Source organism: Canis lupus, chromosome 4, assembly GCF_011100685.1.
Source record: "Canis lupus familiaris isolate Mischka breed German Shepherd chromosome 4, alternate assembly UU_Cfam_GSD_1.0, whole genome shotgun sequence".
In the NCBI taxonomy this organism is placed as follows: domain Eukaryota; kingdom Metazoa; phylum Chordata; class Mammalia; order Carnivora; family Canidae; genus Canis; species Canis lupus.
Genome location: NC_049225.1, coordinates 34,879,126 through 34,903,497, shown reverse-complemented (window position 1 = coordinate 34,903,497; position 24,372 = coordinate 34,879,126). Strand labels below are relative to the sequence as shown.

The following is a 24,372-nucleotide window of genomic DNA, read 5'->3' as shown; positions in this document are numbered from 1 at the left end:
CTGATGTAATTCGTTCCCTTCAGCCCTATCAGCTCCGCAGAACACACACAGCATATTCATGGCCTAGGGGGTACAGAGATCCACAAAACGAGTTCTTGGCTCTTTTTAAAGGGCTCAGATCCAGATGGAAGGCAGGGTGGCTACTGTAGCAGCTCTGACGGGCGTCTCAAGCAGATGGGGCTGGATCCTTGTCCTGCCACCCCTCCTTGAGTAGTCTGCAGCAAGTGATGCTGCCTCCCCGGCCTCGTGGACCCACGTGCTGAACGGGTGCCAGCACCCCCAGCCGGCTGGAGCCCTGAAAGCGCCAGTGGGCCTCTGCATGCGGGAGCTGCTGGCCTGGCGGGATGGGTCCGCCTCCGGAGCGAGGCAGCATTCCTCGGGGCCCGGGCGCCGGCTGCCAGGCGTGGGCCGTGTGGGTCGATGTGAGCGCAGCTGTGCCCCCATGCTGACTCCCCCTCTTCTCTCCCCTCTTTCCAGCCTGTGACCTCATGACCCAGGGGATTTTGGCCTTGGTCACATCCACCGGCTGTGCGTCAGCCAACGCCCTGCAGTCTCTCACAGATGCGATGCACATCCCACACCTGTTTGTCCAGCGCAACCCGGGAGGGTCCCCGCGAACCGCCTGCCACCTGAACCCCAGCCCTGACGGTGAGGCGTACACGCTGGCCTCCAGACCGCCCGTGCGCCTCAACGACGTCATGCTCAGGCTGGTGACGGAGCTCCGCTGGCAGAAGTTCGTCATGTTCTACGACAGCGAGTACGGTGAGTTGGGGCGGCGTGTCGGGCGCCGGGGGGCCCGTGAGCCGGGCGTCGCTGTGGTGGCCGAGTCCCTCTGGGTAGGCAGCGCGCACGCAGCGGCGGTGGTCCGCGTGGACTGCGTCCCGGGCTGGTGGGGCCTGACCTTGAGCTTCGCGAGGCGGGGAGGAGCTGCACGGACGCTCTGCAGACAGGCACGGGCGTTGCCTAGCAACAGCACCTTATCATGACAGCTGAAGTTTGAATCATCTTCGAGTTTTCAATAAAATATTAATAAACTGCTGGCAGGGACCCGACGGGCTCACGTAGGTAGCGACAGAAGCAGGTCGGCACGGTCCTCCCGGAAGATTCCTTCTTAAAGACTGGCCCTCACGCAGGGCAGTCAGCTGGCCCTTGCTCCGCCCTGGTCTCCCCTCAGTGTCAGGGTCTCAAGCTGGGGCGCAGGTCAGGGCACGGGCACCCCAAGGGTCATAGGGCCGGGCTGGGATCATCGGGGGATGGCTGGACATGGCTTCTTTGAAGACCTCCTGTATGAAAAAAAATTAAAAATCTGTTTGTTAAAAATGCACCAAAATGGGCTTTGGAGAAATAGTTTTAGGTTTTCTTATGGCTGCTCTGCCCAGACAGGCCAGTGCTAGGCCTGAAATGAGATGGTTTCCACATTATGTGTTTTTTTAAAAAAAGACTTTAAACTTTGTAACTGAGATTCCTCTGCAATTATGAGAACTAATGCAGAGAGACTCCATGTGCCCTGCACCCAGGTTCCCCATGGGCAACGCATTGTGACTCCTACAATGCCACGAGCGGGATTTGGCGTTGGTGTACTCTATCGAGCTTTTTCCATACTTCTCTAGTTTAAAGATCTTTGGGCATGTGTCTTCACGTCTGCGAGTTTTATCTTGGGGAAACTCATGTGGCCACGAGAGCAGGGATCCCCGTGCCACCTTTTCGTAGCCATCACCCTTCATATCACAGGTCTTTAAAAGACGTGGGGACGGTAAGGGTCGGCGGCCCCGCTGCTGGGGCCGGGGTAGGGTGGGTGGACCCTCAAAAGTCCTGCCTTGTCTTTTGGCGAAATAATTCCTTTGCCAAGAATGTAACTGAGAAGAGAAACCAGCACATGTTTGCATTTGCCTAAATACTCTGCTTAAGACTGGAATGTTGTCCTCAGCTCTTGAGCAAATAGGCTGTTTGGAGTCTTCCAGAAGGAATTGGAAGAACAAACAGTCACTGTGCTGAAAGGAAGATGAGGTGGTGATGGGGACAAGGGTGACCCGAGGCTCCGGGCGCTGGAGCTAGACGCTGTCCAGCACCTGGTCTCTCCCTCCTGCCCGTATTTAGCCCCTGGCCCTGGGGGCTGTTGGAGGTCGTGGCACAGCCCTGACGAGCCCGCAGGCCATCTCTCAAGGGCTGGCCTTCCCCGAGAACCCCTCGTGCTGATGTCGGCATCCAGTGTGCAATGTGGCTGGCCGGTGGGGAGGTGCGGACACCGCCGGGCTGGATGCTGTGGGGGCAGGGTCCAAGGTCCCCTGGCCCCCTTCTTCTGGCATCTTTGCTCCCTTTGCACTGTGGTCTATAGATACTCTTCAGGCCTTGGTTCTCCCCAAGGCCTGGGAGGAAGGAACCTCAACCACCCTGCCTGGGCTCCTGAAGTCCTTGCACCCGATGAAGGACACCCGATGGCACTTGCTCAAACTACGTGGTTTTGTATTATTGTAGCCCTTCCCCTCAGTCAGCTCAAGGATCAAGACCCCAGGCAGAGGAGCCCCAATTCCTACATGTCTGAAGGTTCCTCTCTTTCCCTGGAGCTGGCTCCTTGGCTTGTTACATGCACTCACAGACCCGTCTCCTTCTCTCAGCCTGCTCTCAGCTTGTCCTGACGCGCTCCTGAGGGCTAATCGCCGACGAACATGGACTCTCGCACTGACTCTCGCACCAGGCTGTCAGCTCCAGGAGAGTGAGCCAGTAGCTGTTTGCTCCTGTGTCCCTGCTGCTTAGCACCATGTCTGGCACAGAGTAGGCCCCAAGAAATTATCACTATGTGAATGAGTCAACTCATTTATGAAGATAGGAGGTTTTCAGACCATTTTCACACAAGACAAAGGAAGGATGGGAAGAAAGACAAAGCGCCGGATAGTCTGGTGCCTGAGGCTGGGGAGGTGGGCTAGGATGTTCTGAAGATGCAGTGCCCTGTCCCTCTCCTCGCCTCTCCTACCCAGAACCTCCAATCAAACCAAGAGGTGTGCCCTCTTTTCTATTATTTTCTTTTTTTAATATTTTATTTATTTATTCATGAGAAACACAGAAAGAGACAGAGGCAGAGACACAGGCAGAGGGAGAAGCAGGCTCCATACAGAGCCCGCTGTGGGACTCGATTCCAGGACCCCAGGGTCACACCCTAGGCCGAAGGCAGACGCTAAACCACTGAGCCATCCAGGGATCTCCTGTGCCCTCCTTTCTGACATGGAACTGTTTGGTGCCTTTAGTGGGGTTGACGTTAGTTTTCTTTTCTTTTCTTTTTTCTTTTTTCTTTTTTTTTTTTTTAAAGATTTTATTTACTTATTTGGGAGAGAGAGAGCACAAGAGAGTGAGCATGAGCAGGGGGGAGGGGGCAGAGGGAGAAGCAGATTCCCCACTGAGCAGGGAGCCCTAGCAACCCCTGGGCTCAATCCTAGGACCCTGGATCGTGACCTGAGCCAAAGACAGACACTTGACTGACTGAGCCACCCAGGCGCCCCTTGAAGTTAGTTTTCAGCCAGACTGGCCTTTATCAGTGGTTCTGTAAAGACACAGGGAGACCAGTAGCTTTCCTCCTGTGGACAGGCAACTGGTTGAGCCTCAAATGTGCTGTTGGTAAGGATGCTGAGGCTGTATGTGGGCTCAGCAACAGAAAATGCCGTGACTGCTCCATGGGATTTCCATGATGCAGAGGAGGGACTGGCGGCAGCCTGCTGTTTGCTGATTCTGACGGGGGTGGTGGGGGTGCCTGGACACCTCAGCACCGCCATACTGGCCGGGGTGCCGCCGCTATCCTAGGTGCTGATCCACTTGGCTTTAGGCTTTCAAAGCCCTTCCACTGAATTCTGTGCAAGACCTCCTACCTTTGTGGGCTCCGCACATCAGTCCCTTGATTTGACAGCCTCTGCAGCCAGGTTTCTGCCCCAGGATTTAACCACTGTGACCACTCCAGCTCTCACTGCTTGTCCTGACTGTGCCCCTCATGCACAGCCTAGTCTCTGGCCTGCTTTCCCACCTGCCTTGTGTTAGGTGAGCCAAGGTGGTAGAAGCCCATGTGCTGTTTGATGCAGCTCATCCAGTGCCAAGGGTGCGGGATGTGGGTGCTTTCTCAGCACGGCTGGCATTGGCCTGTCTGAAAGCAGTGGGTGGACCTACACTGACTGCTGAGATGCCCAAGACCAGTGGTGCCTCCAGAAGTCCTCGGAGCCCCTCCTCCACCCCACCACTGCAGCACTAGCTGCAGATGAGCCCAATTAAAAAGCAAATTGAGTGTAAAGACTGTTTTATTCCTTCCAAAGTCAAACAGAAGTGGTTTGGGGATATGGTGACTTTTTTTGGATGCTGATCTGCAAGTATCTTTACATATATTAAATGTACATTACACATATGCATGTAAGCCCTTCAATGACTCTCTGAGGTGAGATTATTAGTGTGTTTTACAGGTAAAGAGCATGAGACCCAAAGAGGTTCTTTTTGACTTTAATGCCCATGCACTTAGCCAAGGCACCGTCCTATTTCTGAAATCTGGAGCTTGCTAGGCTCCAGCTTCCTTTTCCTGTCTCCAGCCAGGCAGAGTTGAAGCCAAGAAGTGGGGAAGAGTGATTTGGAATGGACTAGGCTGGTATGCTCAGGACTTCAGTGGATGTTAACGGAAAATCCCACCCCTGCTCAAGGAGCCCTGATTCTTCCTCATTTGCCCCCCAGCCTCCCTCTAAACCCAAGAATGACCTGTCCTGGGTGGAATTTGAGGGCCGGGAATTGGAGTCAGGAGTCGAGGGTCAAAGAAACCAAATCCCTGGTTCTCAAGATGGAGCTTGGCAGAGGGGTGGGAGAGGAGTTTGCATGTATATAGTTTACAAAATGAAAGATGTGCCATTTGGTAAGATTCCATCGAAAATACTTGTGTGCTTGTTGTGACAGTGAAAGGGAAAATAGAAGGGAAGCTGACATTTGGGAAAGAAAATCTGTAACATTAAAATACCAAAAGTTTGGATCGAACAGAACAGAGAACTTTCTGACGTGCCACTTCAAATTCTGGGATATTCATTTGTGTGTCGGGGGAGGTGGTGCTAGAAGCTGTAGCCACAATTTCTCCCTAGTGAATACATTGGGATGAGGGCGGTAGTTAAGAAGGAATCTTAGAAATCATTGACTCATTCATTCAACAAGTATTCACTGAGTCCCTATCATGTACGATGATGTTGCTAGGAACTCAATATAGGTGAAGAAATGAATGGGTAGAGGAAGTTTGCTAAGGCTGCGCAGGGCTGGGGTGTGAGGTCGGGACCCTGGGGCTCTTTCCTCCCTTGTATGTTCAGGGTGCAGAGGTTTGCTCTTGCCCCTGGGCCAGTCTGCAGGCTGGAGATGGGTTAGGATCTGCATGAGTGGCCATCGTCTATGGCTGAGTTATATGCTTCCCTCTCTCTCTCTCCATAGACACACACACACACAGACACACACACACCCCACATCCTCTTTATCCATTCGTCAATTGATGGACACTTGGGCTGCTTCCATAATTTGGCTATTGTAAATAATGCTGCTATAAACCATGTATCCCTTTGAATTAGTGTTTTTATATTTTTTGGGTAAATACTCAGTAGTATGATTACTGGATCGAGGGCCGTTCTATATATATATTTTTAAAGCAGGCTCCATGCCCAACATGGAGCCCAATGGGGGGCTTGAACTCATGACCCTGGGGATCAAGACCTGAGCTGAGATCAAGAGTCAGATGCCGAACCAACTGAGCCCCCCAGGTGCCCCGTGGGAGTTCTGTTTTTAGCTTTTTGAGGGACCTCCGTAATGCTTTCCACAGTGACTGCACCAGCTTATGTGTGCAAGAGTATTTTGAGGGTCTATCCTGAGGAGCAGAATTGCTGGAGCATTTGTTCTAGGCATGTTTCACTTTATTAGGTTATTCCAAATTGTTTCCCAGAGCAAGTGTACTTGTTTGCACTGCCACCTGCTATGTACCAGAGTTCTCAAAGCTCCCCAGCCTCACTAACACCTGGTAGTCTTTTCACATTTAAGATTTTTTTTATGTTTAAGATTTTTATGTGAAATGGTATCTTGCCATGATTTAAATTTACATTTGCCTGATAGCAGATGAAGTTGAGCACCTCTTTATGGGCTGTTTTTGTTTTCTGTGAAAGGCCTGTTTACCATTTTAAGTTTTTGTCCCTTTCAAAAAAATTGAGACTTTTCTTTTTCTAAGTGTGGCAGACAGTCTCTTTGAGTCCATCTCAGTGGATGGGAGTTCTATATTGTATCGTTGTCAGATTTACTCATCTTTTGTAGGGCTAGTTCTCTTTCATCTGAGAAGTCCTCCCCGACCCAAACCTTGTATTCTCTGGCCAAAACTTCACTCTGCATGGAGGGAAGATGTTGCCCTCCTGGCCAGGTGACCTCAGCTAGGTCTCAGCACAGGACACACATGGCTCCTGACACTAGACCACCTGTCTCCCTGAAGCCGTGGGTTCCTCCCATGACTGTGCCATGGCCTCAGAGCCAATCTTGCTCTTGGTGGCGATTGTCTAGCCTGTGGTTAGGGAAAGCTTCCTGGAGGAAGTGATAAGGACCTAAGGACTATTAGGGGTTAGGTAAGCAAAGGGCAAGGTGGGGAAGAGGGTAGGAAGAGTGTCCCGGTCAGAGAGAAGAGCATGCTGGAAGGCCTGGGGAGCAGTGGGGAAGGGAGAGGGCATGTGCTGGATTGTGGGCAGTGGCCAGGGGTGAGGCTGGACTCTAGGTCTTGCAGGCCTGAGAGGCTCACCGAGGAGTTAGAACCGCCCCCCCCCCCACATCCCTGGGGGCTGTACCTTGCTACCTCAGGTGGTGCCCTCGACTCCTATTTCTCATGCCCGCCCAGAGACCTGAGGGCAGCAGAGGACGTGGGGGTCTTCATCTCCAGATGGCCCCGGTCCTCCAGCTGCCCATGTGTAGACTCACTGACTGCTTACGAAAGAGAAGGAAGTAATGCACGGAGAGGAGCTGTGATGTGACTGCGTGCAAACCCCAGGCCCGGAGTCCACGCTGAGGGGGGGCCTCAAGCCCCAGGCGGCTCAGGTGCCGTGAGGAACAGCTCACATCTTTCCAGCCTGTGCTCGGTGCTGAGCGCGACGCAGCCTCAGGACCCCGGCTCGCGTCATCTCCTGGCCATTCTTCCAGGCGGATTTGTACTGTTCCTGTTTCACAGGCGAGGATCGAGGCTCAGACGAGTAAAGAGGCTTCCTCTGGGTCGTACGACCGAGGAGTGGGGGGCCGGCCGGGTCTGAGCCCCGGAGCGGGTGTTCCAGCTGTCCCACGGCCTCTGGCTCCTCGCAGCAAACAGTAGGGAGACTCTTCTTCACACGCAAAGGTTTATCGTAGCGTTGTTGGGACCAGCAGAGGTCACTGACAATCCGCCTGCAGCAACGTGGTCCATACGTCGCGATGTGTGTACGCCGGGGCCTTCACGTGCGGGGTGGCGGCAGTTCCAACACGTGGCACCGCTAGGCGACGACAGCTAAGCGAGAACAGGGCTGCGGCGCGTGGTTCTGCGTAAAAGCAAGCTTGCGTGTGTGCGGACTTGACACACATGGTCAGCGTTCGGAAATGCCGTCTTATGGACAAAAGCATGGGGACTCAGGACATGTAATTTTCACCGCATCACCACGAGAGACCCCTGACTCTGGGAAATAAGCAAAGGGTTGCAGAAGGGGAGGCGGGTGGGGGGTGGGGGTGACTGGGTGACGGGCACTGAGGGGGCACTTGACGGGATGGGCACTGGGGGGTCCTACTCTGTGTTGGCAAATCGAACTTAAATAAAAACAAATGAAAAAAAAATAAAAACACCCTTTGAGTTTTTTGTTCTAAGTGCAAAAAATAAGCAAATAAACAGAAAGTGGGGGTTGCCCTCCCTCCCTCCTTCTTCCCGCCTGTGGCTGCTTCTTGGAGCTTCTGCTCGCCCACCTCTGGAAGCAGGATGGGGGTTCATAAGCTGTACAAGTGAGCGCTCAGCGGAGTTCCTGGCGTGCAGCGGGTGGTCTGTATGATGGTCACAGGCCCTGTGGGGGAACCAGGAGTGGCCCTCGTTGCCCGCCCCCCCTCCCCCGGACTGGGTGTGGGTACAGGGCCTCAGCAGCGTCTTGGCACGAGGGGCCAGCTGTTTGCACGCTTACCATGGTCAGGGTGAGCGGGAGTGTGGTGCGTCCGTGTCATGCAGCAGCCTCTTCATTTGTGGGGTGAGCGTCAAGTGGTGACCCCGCCTGATGGGGTCCCCGCGTGAGGACACTGGTTCATGCATGCTCAGTGCTCAGCGAGACGGACTTCTCAGGAGCCGTGGCCAGTGCTGGTCCCATTGAGCTGGCGAGTCTCTGTTGTGGTGTGTTCTGAGCCCTGGGCCACGTGTTGGTTGTGTTCTTGGTATGTGGCGGGGACAGAGTTCGGGGGTCACCTGTCTGGCCCGCATGGGACACTCAGAGCAGAGTCGCAGGCGAAGCCATCACGCGCTCTCGGCGGTGCGGCCTCACTGGTCCTCACAGTGAACACTCATCGCCGTTGGGCCTCAGCCCCGAGTCTCCCCACCTTGAAGCTCCCGGGAGGGTCACGTGGCCCAGAGGCTCCCTTAGCGCTCACGCCCACAGTGTGTCTTCCGGTGACTCAGCTGCGCGCCCACGATCTCGCTAACCCACGTCGTATCATCACGGCATTAGCTGAAATTGAAGTAACATACGCTTTTTCCGGGTGAAATGAGTAAGTGCGGTCTAACGGCCAGGAAACCTACCAAGAAGTTCGACGGTCACTTTCCCAGGACGGGTGTCTGGGGTTTCGTTCTTCCGTCTAATTACAAAGTAACTGCACTTCGGGGCGTGGGAATGGTAGCGTTCCCTGGAAGGTTGAAGTTCATTAGCTCTGAAGTTGCTCAGCCCTCGGCCAGATTCCGAGTGCGGCTGGGGACGGGAGGAGGTGCCTGATGCAGGCCCGGATACGGGACGGGAAGGCCGGCCCCGCTGCCTCCACGTGCCCACTGTGCGGCAGCAGCGAGGACCGGCCAGGCCTTCCGTGCTTTCCTCTGCGGCGTCCCCTTGGAAGACGATGTGGCCCCACAGGCCGCCCCTCTGATCCTGGGGGCCCAGCCAGGGTGACAGCTCTGACCATCTGCTCGCTGCCCAGAGGGGGCTGCTTGTCCCTCCCTCAGCAGGGACCAGCTCCTTGGCAGGTGGGATTGGGGTGGTTGTGAACGGGCCGCAGGGTCACAAGGAGCTCGATTCAGGCCCCTGTCGCGCGGTTTGCTGCGTCCCAGGTGAGCCACCTGCCCCTGGAGGCCCGCTGTCCCTGCTCTGTGAGAGGCGCAGCTGGTACTTCCATCCGGGCCGGTGGAGCGGGGCCCCTGTAGGGGCTCGGCGCACAGTCGGGGCGTTAGGACCATAGGCCTTGGAAGGTTTTCCTTTGCTTTTTGCAAGCGGGTCCCCTGGCGGCTGATGCCCCCCAGCTCCGAAGAATCCCAAGAAGCCTTTTGGAGCCTGGGAGGGGGTCCCTGCCTGGCGCTCGGCCCTGGCTTGGCCGGTGGAGCTCCGTGCTCATTGGGGGGGGGGCTGTGGTCCACGCGGCTGGTGCAGGCTCTTGGAGTCAGCTTTCGGAAGGTCCTTCCCCACCAGGAGGCAGGACCGTGCAGGGGGCCCTGAGGGCCTTCCCTGGGGGAGCCTCACTGTGGCCCCTGGAGCTTTCCCTTCTTACTGGAACGACGGCCAGAGCCCTTGCAGCGGCATTCGTGCCCAGCCCGCTGTCACAGCCACCCAGTCCCCAATCCCATCCGTCCCCCTCTCCTTCCATTGCTGCTGCGGTACGATGTGGGGCGCAGTCTGGCCTCAGAACAGTGGTGCGGGCCGCTCCCTCCCTGGGGACCCCCTAGACGAGTCAGTGTCCGCAGGCGGCTCCCTCACCCTCGGGGCCTGGCTGAGCCCCAGCTGCCTTCCCTCGCAGTCCCCGCCCCCCGTTTGAAGACGGCACCCTGTTTCCTCCCGGCACCCTCTCCTCCCTTCCTGCCTTATTTGTTTCCATTAAGTTCACCACCACTTGCATGCTTTTTGGATGTCTGTCTGCCCGCCTAGGAGTTCTGTGCAGGCGGGGACTTTGGTCGCGCAGTGCTGTGTCCCCAGCACTTAGAAGGGCGCCTGGGACGTAGTAGGTGTTCAGTAAATGTTCGGTGAACGCGTGCACGAAGGAAGCTGTGTTTTGGGGCATCTCATCGCCCATTTATTCTTCCAGGAGGCATTTGTTTCTTTGTGGGAGGTTTTGGTTGCCGTTGCCATTGTCGACATGCAGGTGAGTCACGTTACATTGGTTTCAGGGACGCGATAGAGCGACCAGACGACTAGGCGTTGGGCTGTGGTGGCTGCAGGGTAGCTCGCACCTGTCCCCGCACAGCCCTGTCACCGTACCCCGGCCTCTGTTCCCTGCGCTGGGCCTTTTGTCCTAGGACGTGTTCATTCCGTAACTGGAGGCCTGCGTGGAGTCTCCAGGTAGAGCAGTGACCGTCGTCTCCGTGGATGTTCCCGTCCTGTCCGACCCGTACAGTCAGGCCCACGGCTGCCTCAGCTCCCAGCTCGGAACCCCTGTGTCCGCCGCCTGCTTCCTCAGCAGGTGTGCAGGGGCACCTGCGTGTCCAGGCCCGGGCCTGCGGGTGGTTCAGACGGGCTCAGCTCACCGCAAAGCTCTCTGCAGGCTTCGGCAGGCGGCGTGGCTGCTCCTGCCAGGCGAGGGCGGTGGGCGAGCCTGCGGGGGACTGGCATCCCCCCTCTGCCCCCGCCCCTCTGCCCAGGGCGCGCTGACACGTCCTTCCCACCTTCAGCTTCCTGCCTTGGGCAGTGGGGGTAGTAGCGATGCCTCCCTCGGAGACTTCGGGGCTCGAAAGGAAATGCTGGGTCTGAGGGCTCGAGTCCCCCGCGGCCCCACCACCTCTCGCCTTGCCTGCGCCTCCAGGGATCAGGACCCAGGTGGGGCGTGCTGGCCTCTCCCTGAGCCTCGCGGGGAATGGGGTTCCCTGGGGTAGGCGGGCAGGGGCTGGGGGTTCCCGGGAAAGGTGGGGCAGGGGCCGGGGGGTGTTCCGGGGAAGGTGGGCAGGGCCCGGGGGGTGTCCCGGGGGAGGTGTGTAGGGACCCGGGGGGTGTCCCGGGAGAGGTGTCCCATGGGGCCTTCCCTGCTGTCCCCCCGCCCCCCACTCCGCCCCCGCCACACGGGCCTGCACACTGTTTTGATTTTTGGTATAATTGTTTCGGGCTCCTTTGTCTGCGTGTCGGCCTATCCGTGCGTTGCCCGTGCACATCTGCAGAGGGTTTGCCGAGGCTTCTGATGGGGCTCCCGGATGCGGAGCTTAAGAAGGGGGCCATTAGAGAGTGAGGACAAGGCCTCCGAGGCTGTGCTGCTGGGAGGGTGGCAGGGCCCAGCCTGTCACCTTGTCTTGGCTGCAGGGACGGGAGGAAGCCACAGCTTGCAGGGCCTCCTCGTCCTTGGGGAGAAAGAAGCCAGGCAGGGGCAGGTGGCTCCTCGGGGCCCGGCCTCTGCGGTTCTTCTGAGAACCCCCCAGAGGAACCCGATCGTGCCATCGAGCCCGGGACCCACGGGCGGCCACGCAGAGAGAGGTGGGTTTGTTGGGCTGTTCCTCCGTTGAGCGCCGTTCCCCGTCTGTGCAGTAGGCCCTTCTCGCGCCTGGTGGGTCCCTGCTGGTCCCAGTTTCAGAGGAGTGGGGGGGCCCAGAGGGCAGGGCCAGGCCGCCCCACAGGAGCTTCCAGCAGGCCGGCCTTGGAAAAGGCCACGGAACCCGCAGGTGCCTGTCCCGGCATCTTGAGGCCCAGGGAGGGGTCTGGTGTCCAGCCAGTCTGGCCCACCGGGCAGGTGCCGCTGAATTCCAGGTGAGGCCCCAGGGAGCCGGAGGTGAGCGAGGCAGGTGTGGCCTTCGCCTCCTCGGCTGTGAGTGGGGATGAGGCTCGTGATGGAGGCCGGGCTATGGGGCCACCTGAGCGGCAGGCAGTGAGGTCTGGGGAGGCCTCGTGGGGTCCTGCTGAGTCCTGGAGGAGTGAGGAGGGCAGAGCAGGGGTGGGGGTGGCTGGGGAGCCGGGGCTGATAGAGAGCAGAGATGTTCTGGGCTGGCCTGGGTTTGCCCGGCTGGGGCCTTGTCCGCGGGGTCAGCGGCTGCGACACGGAGAGCCCGGCCAGACAGCACAGGGGCCTCCAGTCCTGAGGGCAGTGAGGACACACGGGAGCGCAGGCCACTCTGCTCTCTCTCCTTTGTGATGTTTCTCTTTGAAATTATTTTTTATTACGTAAAGAACACAGGAGAGAAGTATGTTCTTGCTGAAGAAGCGCAAGTGATGTAGGCCCCGAGGGCGAGCTGCCCAGGGCCTGCCGCAGCGCTCCCCGCCCGTCCACCTGCTGCCCTGCCCCGTCCGGGGTCCGGAGAGGGCTGCCCGGGCACGCCTCACCTGTGTGCGCACCCTCACGTTCATGTACACTGTTATTTTCAAAACCAGGAGCAGGATCAGGCCGCAAGTATTGATTGGGGCTGAGCTGGGCTCTGGGGCTTCCGCTGCTCTGGGCTGCTCTGGGGCTTCCGCTCGGCACCGGCCCACGTGGCTCTCCCTGGCTGTCCTCACCTGAGGGCAGTGTTCCATGGGTGGACCGTGGGCTTACTTTATTTCTTTATTTTTTTTAAAGATGTTTTAGAAAATTTATTTATTCTTAAGAGACACACAGAGAGAGGGAGAGACCCAGGCAGAGGGAGACGCAGGCTCCCTGCAGGAGTGCGATCAATGCGGGACTTGATCCAGGGGCCCCGGGGTCACGCCCCGAGCCGGAGGCAGCGGCTCCACCGCGGAGCCCCGGCCGCCCCCTCGGGCTTCTGTGACGGCCCCCCACTGCTGTGGCACGCCCCCACTGAGCGCTCCCACGCAGGGCGCTGAAGGCACAGCCCGGTGCACGGGCCGGGCGTTCCTGTGGGGCCGACCTGCTAGGCAGCAGCGTGGCTGGGCCCGGGGGCCTCCGTGTTCCAGGTGGGAGGCTGGAAGGATAGTGGTGGAGGGCCGGGCACCCGCAGGAGGCAGGCGGTACCAAGCGTTTGGGGGAGAACAGACCTGGTTCTGGCCCCTGGGTTTTTGACGGCGGGAGGAAGGCAGGCTCCGGCTGCCACGCTGCTGGGGAGGCAGAAATTCAGGGGTGCAGCCCTGGGCGGCCCTGCAGGGTCAGTCCCTCCCCGGGACAAGGGGTTTGGGAGTGGACTCGGTGCAGCCGGTGCCCGCAGGGTGTCCCACACCAGAGGGATCACCTGTGTCTCTAGCCGAGGCGTCCAGCCCGATGGGAGCCCGGAGCCGGGGACCCCAGGCTCTGGGCTGGAGCAGCCGAGGGGGCCGCAGGCGGGGCTAATGTGAGCTGAGGGCCCCGGGACCAGGGCCTCCGCCGGGGAGGGGCTCCGGGGTCCGGAGCAGCTGTCTGTGCTGATCTGGGCTGCACGGGGCTGCCTGACGTGGGGCTCGATCCCGGAGCCCGGGATCACGATCTGAGTCAGAGGCAGCCGGTGGTCCAGACGCAGAGGACTCTTAAGGGCAAGGTTTATGCTGGGGGGGAGTAGCACGGGCTGCATCACGACACAGCTTCTGTGGGATCCTCGCTGGACCCTGACAGTCAGGGAGGCTCGGGGTGGGTGGAGACAAGGGCTCCGGGGGGCAGCGGTCTGCGCATAGACAAGCGTCTGGCGTCCGAATCTGGGAGCTGTGGGAGATAGTGTACCCATTTGTGGGTACAAATGAAGGATCTGGAAAGCTAGAGGTTTGGTCTTCACCCTACAGGGCCATCAGCATAGGCCTGGAGGTGGTTCTGGTCTTTACAGCAGGTGTGGGGAGGGGCCGAGGATGCTGCTACATCTCCAGTGCTGCTCTCCCCAGGACAGCCCCCGACAACGCTCACGTGGCCCCTGCTGTTGGGGCTACTGTAGGTTCACAGTCAGGGGTGTACGGAGTCGTGATTCCAGGGCAGGGTGTGTGCGACAGAGAGGGAGAAGGAAGTTTGGTTATGGCGGGGGGTGTGGGGGGCCATCACGTCCTCCTTGAGGGTCTGAGTGCCAGCCTGGAAGGGCAGTGGTTCATTAATGCCAGAGCGGGGAGGGGGAGAGGGAAGGGGAGGGGGAGGAGGGAGGGAGAGAGGGAGGGGGAGAGGAGGGAGGGAGAGTGGGAGGGGGAGGGGAGGGAGGGAGAGTGGGAGGAGGAGGGGGGAAGGGGAGGAAGGGGGAAGGAGGGGAGGAGGGGGGACAAGGAGGGGAGAGGGAGAGGGGGGAGTGGGGAGAAGCCAAGGCCCAGCCTGCTGAAGTCAAAGCGGGTGCCTGGCACAGCGGGTGCTCTTGTCCCTGTGAGTTCCCTCCTCGCCGTGCCCTCCCTGCAGTCCACGCCCGGGCTGGGCCTGGCTCCGCTCTCCGGGGCCTGGAAGGTGACGTCGGCTGCACGCTGTCCCCTCACCCAGAGCACCAAAGGAAGAGCTCTCAGTGGCTCCTAAAAGTAAACAGCTTTCTCCGGTAACGAGATTATGTATTTTCTGATTTCTGTAACGGTGTAAACAACACTGATTTATACAAAGTAAACCCCAAATTTCCCTTTTGAAACCCCCCTCACCCCCCCCCCCCGCCCCGTGTTCCATCCCCTTCCTGCCCTGGGCACCCGGACGGTGTCTTCTCGAGGTGTGCCTGGGTGGGACAGCCGCAGCTGCTTCTGTCCTGTGTGCGTGTCGAGGGCGCAGGGCCACATATGTTCACTCTCACATTCATTTTGTCACATATGTCCCTTTGCATGTCGCCTGTCGATGCTCTTTGAGGTTCTGTCCTTCTGTGGGCTGCAGAGGATGGACGGGCCAAAGCTTGGAGCCCCTGGCTTGGTCCTGGCTGCCATCGCCAGCCGGGCAGGCCGTGGGTAGATCTCTCCTGCTGAGACTCTTCCCCTGCTACTTGTGGGTCTGGGGGGCTTCCCGTGGCTCTGACATTTCTACTTGTGTGTCTTACGTGGCAGCTGCCAAGTGGAAGCTCTTAGGAGTGGGTGGTGGGCACTTGAGTTCATTCTCCCATGAAGCCGCCCTATATGCAAGTGAGCCGGGACGGCCCGTTCCTGGTGCAAATCAGCTCCAGGCTCAGCTCAGCCTGAGCAGACACGACGCCTTCTGTAGGATAAATACCTCTGCTTGCAGGAGGGCAGCCCTGAGAGTGTCCCCAAGGCCTCTTAGCTGCGCAGCCACCAGGAACATCACCTGTTCTGCCTGGGGCTCCCCGGACCTCTGGCTCTTCCCAGGGATCTCGCATTTCCTGGCCTAGTTCAGTGCTGGGCTCCTGGGGTATATTCATTAAATCTCACAAAACCCTGGGAGGATCGTATAATTAGCAGCAATGGATGGTGGTTTCACACTCGGGGCCCTGGGGCTGACTGTCGAGCCCACACTCTGTAGCTGATGTGAACCCGGGTAAGGTGTTCGATCTGTGTCTCAGATTTTGCCAATGATAAAACTGAGCCGCAGGAAGGTGAAGTTACTTGTCTGGGGTCGTAGATCCAGACCATATTTTTCCTACTATGACCCACATGGATCCGTGTTCTCGGAGGATTTGTTGGTTGGAGGGTCAAATGCTAAGGAAAGTTGAAAGGGGCTCGGAGATGCCACCTCTTGGTTATCCTCTGGGGAGGCCCACCAAGCCCACTGGTGTCATGGGAAAGCTGTCTCTGGGTTTCTGCTGGTACCTCTGAAGTTAACCTGCAGGAATAGATGGTTCTGGACGGAGAAGTCAGATCTGGGCTTTTGTGGCTGCACCGATTTCTGTATCTGTGGCTGTGAGCTACTTCCACGCCCTTAGGTGTCACTCAAGGAGGTGATGGGGATGATTGCTTGTGACAGGAAGGGAAGCAGCACAGATCCAACAACTGCTGTGCTAATACTGGCTTTAAAATTTGGCGTTGGGTTTAAAATCTGACATCGGGGCAGCCCGGGTGGCTCAGCAGTTTAGCGCTGCCTTCGGCCCAGGGCCTGATCCTGGAGCCCCGGGATCGAGTCCTACGTCGGGCTCCCTGCATGGAGCCTGCTTCTCCCTCTGCCTGTGTCTCTGCCTCTCTCTCTGTCTCTCATGAATAAATAAAATCTTTAAAAAAAATAAAATCTGACATCAATGAATTGTTATAACAATTCTTTGCCTCCTTTTCGAGATGAGAAAACTGAGGTTCAGACAGTTATTTTATGACTGAGACTAGGGTTTGCACAACCAGAAATTCACGAAAACCAGCTATGGGGCTTCCAGGTCCTTTGCCTCTTAGAATAAGGCAGAAAGGTCTCGAATCAATGACCTGATTAACTTTTCCACCTAAGAAGCTGGAAATTAAAAGAGCAAATGAAATTGAAAATAAGTAGAAGAAAAGAAATAAAGATCAGAGCAGAAAGCCAAGATATAGAAAACAGAAAACCAATAGAGGGAAATAAATGAAGCCAAGTGCTGGTTCTTTGTGAAGATAAAATGGATAACAGGCCGAACAGGAAGGAAAAGAAAGAAAGAAAACACAAAATTGCTGACATCAGGAATGAGAAAAGTGACATTACTACAGATTCTATAGGAATTAGAAGAATAATAAGGAAATATTATGAAAAACTTTGTGCCAACAGATTTGACAAACAAGCTGAAATGAGTGAATTTCTCCAAAGACACAAACTACTAAAGCACCTGCAAGAATAGGAAATTTGAATAGCCCTATACTGACAAAGAAATCGAATATGGAGTTAAAAAAACCTCTGAGAAGGAAAACTCTAGACCAAGATGGTTTCACTGTTGAATTCTGCAGTATATTTGAGGAATAAACATTATCAATTCTATATGGTCGCCCAGAAAATTGAAGAGAAGGGAATGCTTCCCCACTCATGCTGTGAGACTAGTGTTCTCCTGAGACTAAAACTGACAACCTTGCAAAAAAAACTAAACCAATATCCTTCATAAACACAGAACTGTAAAAAAAACCTCAACAGAATATTATCAACAGCACATAAAAGAGATGATACATTATGACCAAGTAGGGCTTACTTAGCCGGCGACGCAAGCTTGCTTTAGCGCTCAGAATTCGATTGATGTGATTCCTTCCCCATGACTCTAGACTTTTAAAAGAAAAACCATGTGATTATGTTTTAGGAAAAAAAAAAGCATTTGACAAAATCCAACATCTTATTCTATTGAGACTCTCAGCAAACTAGGGATATAAGGGAACGTCTCTACCTTACAAAGGGCATTTATGGACGACCCCCAAATAACATTATACTTAATGGCAAAAGACTGAGTATTTTCTCTTTAAGATCAGAAACAAGACAGAGATGTTCATTCTCACCACATCTATTCAACACTGTACCTGAGGTTTTAGCCAGTGCAATTAGACGGGGGAAAAGAAAAAGAAAAAAAAAGAAAAGGCATCTAGATTAGGAAGGAAAAACTGAAACTTTTTATTTACTGATGACATGATCATCTCTGTGCAAAATTCAGCATGATCTATAAAACTACTGGAATGAACAAGTGAGTTTAGCAGCAATATTGTGATATTAAAAAAATCAATAAGCAAAAATCAATTGTATCTATATCCTGGCAATGGATAGTTGCAGCCAAAATAAAAAAAAATACTGTTTATTATAATAGCATAAAAAATGTGAAATCCTGAGGGATCAATCTGACAAAAATCAGCAAGACCTGTACACTGAGAACCGTGTAACATTGAAAGACATTAAAGAGGACCGAAGTAGATGGAGGGATACATTGTGCTCATGGATCGGAAGACTCATTAGTATCAAAACATCAGTTCTTCTAAAATTACTCTATGGATTCAGTGCATCCCAATAAAAATCCCAGCATGCTTTTTTTTTTTTTTTTTTTTTTTTTTGTGGAGTAAAAATCGACAAACTGATTTTAATATTCACAGGGAGATGCAAAGCACCGAGAATAGCCAAAACCACTTTGAAAAGGATGAACTCCGTGACTTTGGAACATTAAAAAAGCTGCAGTAATGAAGACAGTGTGTTTTTGGTGTAAACATAGGCAGGCCACTGGAACGGAGTAGAGAACCCCAAAAATAGACTCCCACATATCTAGATGATTGATTTTTCAACAGAGGTACAAAGGTAATTCAATGGAGAAAGTATATTTTGTTCGACAAATGGTGCTGGAACAAGCACATATCTATGTGCAAAGAAAGAAACTTCGATCCATACCTTGTACTATATATAAAAAATAAATTAAAGAAAAATGGATCACAGATGTGAGAAGCCTGAAACCATAATGTTTCTGTGAGAAAGCACAATAGAAAATCGTCACGGCCTTAGGATAGGCAAAGGTTTCTTAGATACAACACGGAAAGCACAATCTGTAAAGGGGAAAAAAAAATTGACTGGATTTCACGACAATTAGGACCTCTTTAAGAATTAAGGGCTCCTTAAGATCTCTCTTTAGGAATTAGACTCTTTGAAGGGCACCGTGAACTGAATGAAAAGACAAGCCATGGCCTTGGGAGGAAATATTTACAAATCACGTAGCTGATGAAGGAATCCCACATAGAATGTAACGAACTCTTAAAACTCAGTGATAACAAACACCACGAGGAAGTTTGGGGCCGATATTTGAAGACACTTTACAAAAGAGGATCGTGTGGATGGCAGACGGGCACCGGCCAAGATGCTTCTTGGCGATTAGGGGAGCGCTAGTTAGAAGCGCCCCTAAAACCTACCCCATCCCTGTAGAGTGACTTAAATTTAAAAAAGGGAGGCTAAGGGCAGCCCTGGGGGCTCAGCGGTTGAGCATCTTCCTTCGGCCCAGGGCGTGACCCCGGGGTCCCGGGATCGAGTCCCATGTCAGGCTCCTTGCATGGAGCCTGCTTCTCCCCCTGCCTGGGTCTCTGCCTCTCTCTCTGTGTCTCTCATGAATAAATAAATAAAATCTTTAAAAAGAAATAAAAAATAAAAAAAGGGAGGGTAAGAGCAAGCGTTCTGGGGTTCGGAGCAGCTGGAATTCTTAGGCGCTGCCGGGGGGACCTAAGACGGCGCAGCCCCTCTGGAGATGGGGTTCAACAGCTTCTTGAAGGCGTCGTCACACCCGCCGTCGTAGCCAAGCCACTCGGGGGGTTCACCCAGGAGGAGCGTGAGGACCTGTCCACACAAACACTTCCAGGGCCGCTTAAATAAAATCTTTAAAAAACAAAACAAAACAAAAACCAAAGAAGTTCGTTACTGGGCCCTTGATGGGATGAGCACCGGGCGTTATGCTGTATGTTGGCAAATTGAATTTAAATAAAAAAAAAAAAAAAGTAAAAAAAAAAAAAACCAACAAGAAAAACGAGTTCCTTAGTGGAGACCAGTGGTGAGCAGTGTGCCCCTCCCCCCCATTGCAATCCCAAGGCCTGGCCACAGGCTGGCTCCCGGGCCAGGCAGGGGCAGCGACCTCAGGGCAAGGCTTCCGGGGAGCACCCGCCGACCTGCTGGCTCACCCCAGAATCCGAAGGCAGGGGCCAGCGCTCTGTGGCCCCGGGGCTCTGTGCTCCCGTGGGGGATGCTGTGCACCTGACGCCAGGGTCCGGTTCTGGTGCCAGTGGGTCTGAAGTGGCCGCGTCCTTTCTGTCACTGGTCCCGTGCCATTTTGCTGATTAATGGGAACAAGGCTGCGGTGGCTTCCAAGTGCTGGAGCACAAAAGTTCTCGATGCATTTATTCATCCAGCAAGTGTTAATGATGTGCCTTCTGGATGCCTGGCTCCGTGTGAGATGCTGGGGACCCCGAGGATGACAGAGTCAGGGTTCCTGCTGTCGTGGAGCGTACGGTCTAGCATAGGAGACAGAGAATAAATAGGGAAGGAAGGAAAAGGGGATTAGTAAGACTAGCTCTTTTTAGTGCTCAGAATATGTATGACTTCCTCTCATCCTGAGGTTCTCTTCCTGGGTTCACGGACTCCATAAGCTCCTTGGAATTGTATGGAAGAGAATGCCCGTGTGTGTGTGCATGCGTGTGTGCAGGTGTGTGCATGCACATGCACTTTCTACTTCTTCTCGGGGAAGAGCCTGCAGTTCGTGCCAGAGGCTGAAGCATCCACATCCCAAGGGAGAGCAAGCAGGCTGGTGACTCTGGCTCCCCAGGCCTCACACCCGGGCACCGGTGTCCCTTCCGCAGCCTGCCCGGGGCCCACCACGGCCGCTTCCTCCTTGGCTCTCTGGGTGGGCTCACCGCAGAGAGACCCGCGCTCCTTCCCCCGGTGGGGCCTGGAGCCCTCGCCACGCTCTGTGGCTCTGCATCTGTGTGGCCTGGAGGCTGCTGTTTATCTGGTGCTCTGAGCAGCAGCAGCCAGGGCCCCACAGGCAGCTGGAGGAGGGACCGATCAGCTCCGCCATCCCCCCAAGCCCGGCCGCCCAGGCCTGTACGCTGGCAGCTGCCGTGGGGAGGCCTCGAGTGCCCATCTGCAGGTAGCAGAGCACAGGGCAGGTGCAGGTAGCTAGGTGCACCTGTGGGGGTCTGCGTGAGGGCTCCAAAGGTAAGCCCCCCTCGGGCGGAGTCTTGGGCCTCTCCGGGAACGTGTGCTGCTCCTGCCTCTGCTGGGAGATGACATGGACACTCCAGGAGTCATTCCAGGTGCCTGGTGGGTCGCTGGAGCTGCATCCTGGGTGTCGTGCAGCAGTCCCGGGGCCCCCCGCGGGTGCACCGCCAATGCCAGCCTCTCTCCCATCTCCCTGCCCACCCGGGCAGCCTGAGCATTGCGCCGTGTGCAGAGCCAGGTTCTCAGTGGTGAACCCTTTGCCAGTGCCTGGCACGAATTTCCCAAAGCTGTAGGGCAGGTGTCCGTGGTGTTGGGGTGGACAACCTTGATGTGCTGGGCTCTGTCTCCTCCCCTGGAAGCCTCCCTGAAGCTGCAGGCCCCCAAGTCCAAGTAACCCGTGTGGGTTACAGCCAGGATTTATTTCGGCTTGAGGGCCCCAGGGAGCCATGGAAGGTCTCTTGCCATCTGGTGCTTAGCATCTCAGGACATTTTCTGTAGAACAAAATGCTCAGAAGACCTGAGACATGGTGACTAGCCCTTTTAATTTTTTATTTTTTTTGGTCGGTGCAGAGTGCTGGTGCTGGTTGCAGCCAGGGCGTGGGGGCTTGCAGGCACCCATGGGTACTTTCACTGCCCACTTTCAGGGACGGCCCCTGGGTGGTGGAGAAGCTCTCATAGCTGCTTTCTGAGGAGTTTCCTCCCTAAAAAGCTGGGGATAGAAGTGAGAGTCTGCTGGGGCTGTGGTGAGAGTCAGAGGAGCTAGCCTCGCTCAGGATGGCTGGCACATGGTCAGGGATGGCCTGGGTGCCCTTGATGGCTCCATGTTCCCCTGGGTCCCAGGAGGGTGGGAAGGAAGGGGGGGGGGTCAGAGCTGCTGGACACTGGTAGGCTCGAGCTGACGAGCCCTGTGCTTCCCGTTACTTCCTCTGCTGTGGCTGGGCTGGGACCCTGGAGGGGCCTGCGGTGGCGAGTGGGGCTGGAATAGGGCCTGAGGATGGACCTGAGCCTGCAGCCTTGACGGTGCTTGCCTGCCCATGGCCAAGGCCCTCTGCTCAAAGCTGAAGAGAAAATCCTTCCTGTTGGACAACTTTTTGAGGCCCGCCTTCTTTGTTGTGGCGCTGGTTTTAGGGATCTCTGGATGGACGATCCTACTGAGATGGAAGCTGGGATGCTGGGGAACAGGTGTCTGCTGGCAGGCAGGTGGGCTGGGGAGGGTAGAGAAAGGAGGGCCTGGAAAGGCCTGGCGGTGGCTCCCAGGCCCCAAAGGTGGACCAAGGGGTGCTTCATCCAAGAGTTCCTGGTTCACCTTGTGCAGAACGTGGTTGTTCTGAGGAGCAAGCCTCGTGTTGGTCCCCTGGAGGCAGGCATGCCAGGGCGAGGCCTCTAATGGGTCCGTCCTCCGTGGCAGGTGCTGGAAACCCTTCGTGGGCCCACCGGCTGCAGCCCCGCGGCCTGCGGACAATTCGCAGGCGTGGATGGGCATTGCCTGCACGTGCTCATCAGTGGCCCTGCGCCCCTTTGCCGACGTCAGGCCGCTTTGTCCTTAGAGCGAGTCACTGAATGACCCGTTTGCTGGAGGCTTGAAGAGGTCTTGGTGAGTTTTGCTTTCGCTGTAGCCCTGGTCTCCGCCTTGGGTGTCTTCCTCCTCCTGGCCGTCCCCCCTCCCGTCCCTGCCGTCCAGGCTTATATGCTAGTGATGGGCGGGAGGAGGGGCCAGCTGAGGCGGCTTCCCCCCCCCCCCCCCCCCCCCCCCCCCCCGTGGGGTGGCTCAGAAAGCCACTGCGATTGGAGGGAGTGGGGAAAGGACACTAAATAGCCCTCCTCACGGAATGTTAAGTTCTCCAGGAGCGACTCAGCGTTTGCCTTGCTTGGGTTCTCTTACGCCCGCCTGGAAGCGCTTGACCTCAGAGGGTGTACTCAGGTGTACTCACCTCTCCCTGCAGGGTGGGTGGGCCCAGGGAGGGTGCTGCTGAGGCTGTGCAGTGCGTGCCTGGGGCTGACCTCCCCGTGTCTCCCCCAGACCTGGTCCCCTCCTGTCCTGGCTGGTGGCATCACCGTCACCTCCCTTACTTTCTCTCCCGGCGCTCTACTGATCGATCCCCAGCACTTTCTGGGCTTCCCTGACTCTCCTTTCTCTCCATCCCCATGAAGCCAGACCCTCATCATCTCTTGCCTGGTTCATGACGGCGACCTATCAACGTTTCCTCTCTCTCCGATCTGCTCCCATGGCCAAGAGAGGGGACTTGGGAGGTGGGATTTGATCGGTTAGACCCCAGCCTGAAAGTCTTGGGTGGCTGTGTCTTGGCTCAGGATCGAGTTGAGGTTTGCCACACGATGTGTAAGACCCTTTCCAACCTGACCTTCCTGCTCTTGCTGGCGCCGTCGGTCCACGCTCCCCGTCTTTGCTGCTATGCTCCGCGGTGTGCGGTGCTTCAGTTCTCAGAACGCCTGTGCACTGCTCCCTACTCGTGCCTCCATCTTTCCGTGCCTCAGTGCCTTTGCATATGCCCATCTCCCTGCCCAGGAGCGCCTTCCTTGCACTTTACAATCCAGTGACTTTGATAGGCTTTCACGACCCAGCTCGGGGAACATCTCTGTTCTTCCTGGTACAGTTAGATGCCCTCCGCCTGTGGTTTTTCTGCTTTTCTTCTTCCAACTCCTTTGCGATGACGACGATATTGCTTCTAGCACCGCTCTCTACCTAACTGGTTTCCGTGCTCTGCTGTCTTGTCGCCCCCGCTGCCCAGAGCATGACATCTCTAGACAGATCCCATGCTTTGTCTACACCTGGCTAGCGTCTGGCCCGGGACTTGGCACATGCTGGTCCTCCAGAATAGAGGCCTCTTCTCCCTGGATGGGCTTGTTTCACAAGTGTCTATCCAACACCTGCCATATGCCAGGCACAGCTCCAGGCACTGGAGGCACAGTAATGGACCTGACCCCCCGGAGCCTTCAGTCTAGTGCGGAAAGGTGGGTAGTAGACAAACAAGTAAACGTGTCAGATGAAGCCACCAAAACCCAGCCAAGGACACTGAGAAAAGAAGCAGCCAAGAAAATAGGAGTAGGATAACTAGAGGGGAGGCCAGGAGGGCATTGCAGGGGAGAGTGGGGGTAAGACAGCCTCTCTGTCCTGCATCCCGGGCACGCGAGTTGTGCGCAGGCCTCACCTGGCCGCCTTGCTGTCTTTGCAGCTGGGTCAGCGCTCATGGGGCATTTAGGGTCTGTGGGGGCTTGTGCTTCTGATGACCGGAGCTCCTTGCTCTCGCTGAGGCTGCCCCTGTCTGGCCTGACGGTTATCAATCATCTACTCCAAGGAAAATACTGAAACCGGGCGTTCTTTATCTGGTTCATTCTCACGGCAAGGTCATTACCTGCTTTTGCAGGTGAGGAAACTGAGGCACAGGAGGGCTGAGTGTTGTCCAAGATCACACAGCTCATGACAGGCAGCGCGGCTGCAGGGGCTGGTCTGCTGGACACCCCCGAATGTCCAGAACCTTTCCTGCTGGCCGTTAAGCCACGAGCTCTTCTGAGGGTGTCCTGCGTTGGTGTATGTGAAGTCGCTCATGGGCGCGCTTGTGGACAAAGCGAGGACCGTCCTTGACAGTTGCAGGCAGTGTCGTGGGATGACAGCTGGTTGAAGGGGGCAGGAAGGGTCCTGAAGAGCCCCTGGAGTCGGAGGTGGAGAGGACAGGAGGCAGGGTGAGGGGTACTCGTGGCCGAGTGAACAGCATGAGTCCGGCCCACAGTCGTGGGGTGGCTCAGGCATCCTCCGCCCGCTGCCTGGAGCCCGGTGTGCTCGGAGTCTGTCCCCAGTTCCCTCCAGAGCCAGCCCCTAGTTTG

General features: G+C 56.0%; 1 protein-coding gene across 2 annotated transcripts in view; it reads left to right on the top strand.

The window, feature by feature from the left end:
- GRID1 (glutamate ionotropic receptor delta type subunit 1) overlaps window positions 1-24,372 on the top strand; it is a 639,335-nt gene that overhangs the window by 131,860 nt on the left and 483,103 nt on the right. For both annotated transcript variants that reach the window (XM_038534516.1, XM_038534515.1), the window contains exon 3: window positions 478-762. In XM_038534516.1, the coding sequence (XP_038390444.1) occupies window positions 478-762 (285 nt within the window). The remainder of the gene's footprint in view (window positions 1-477; window positions 763-24,372) is intronic.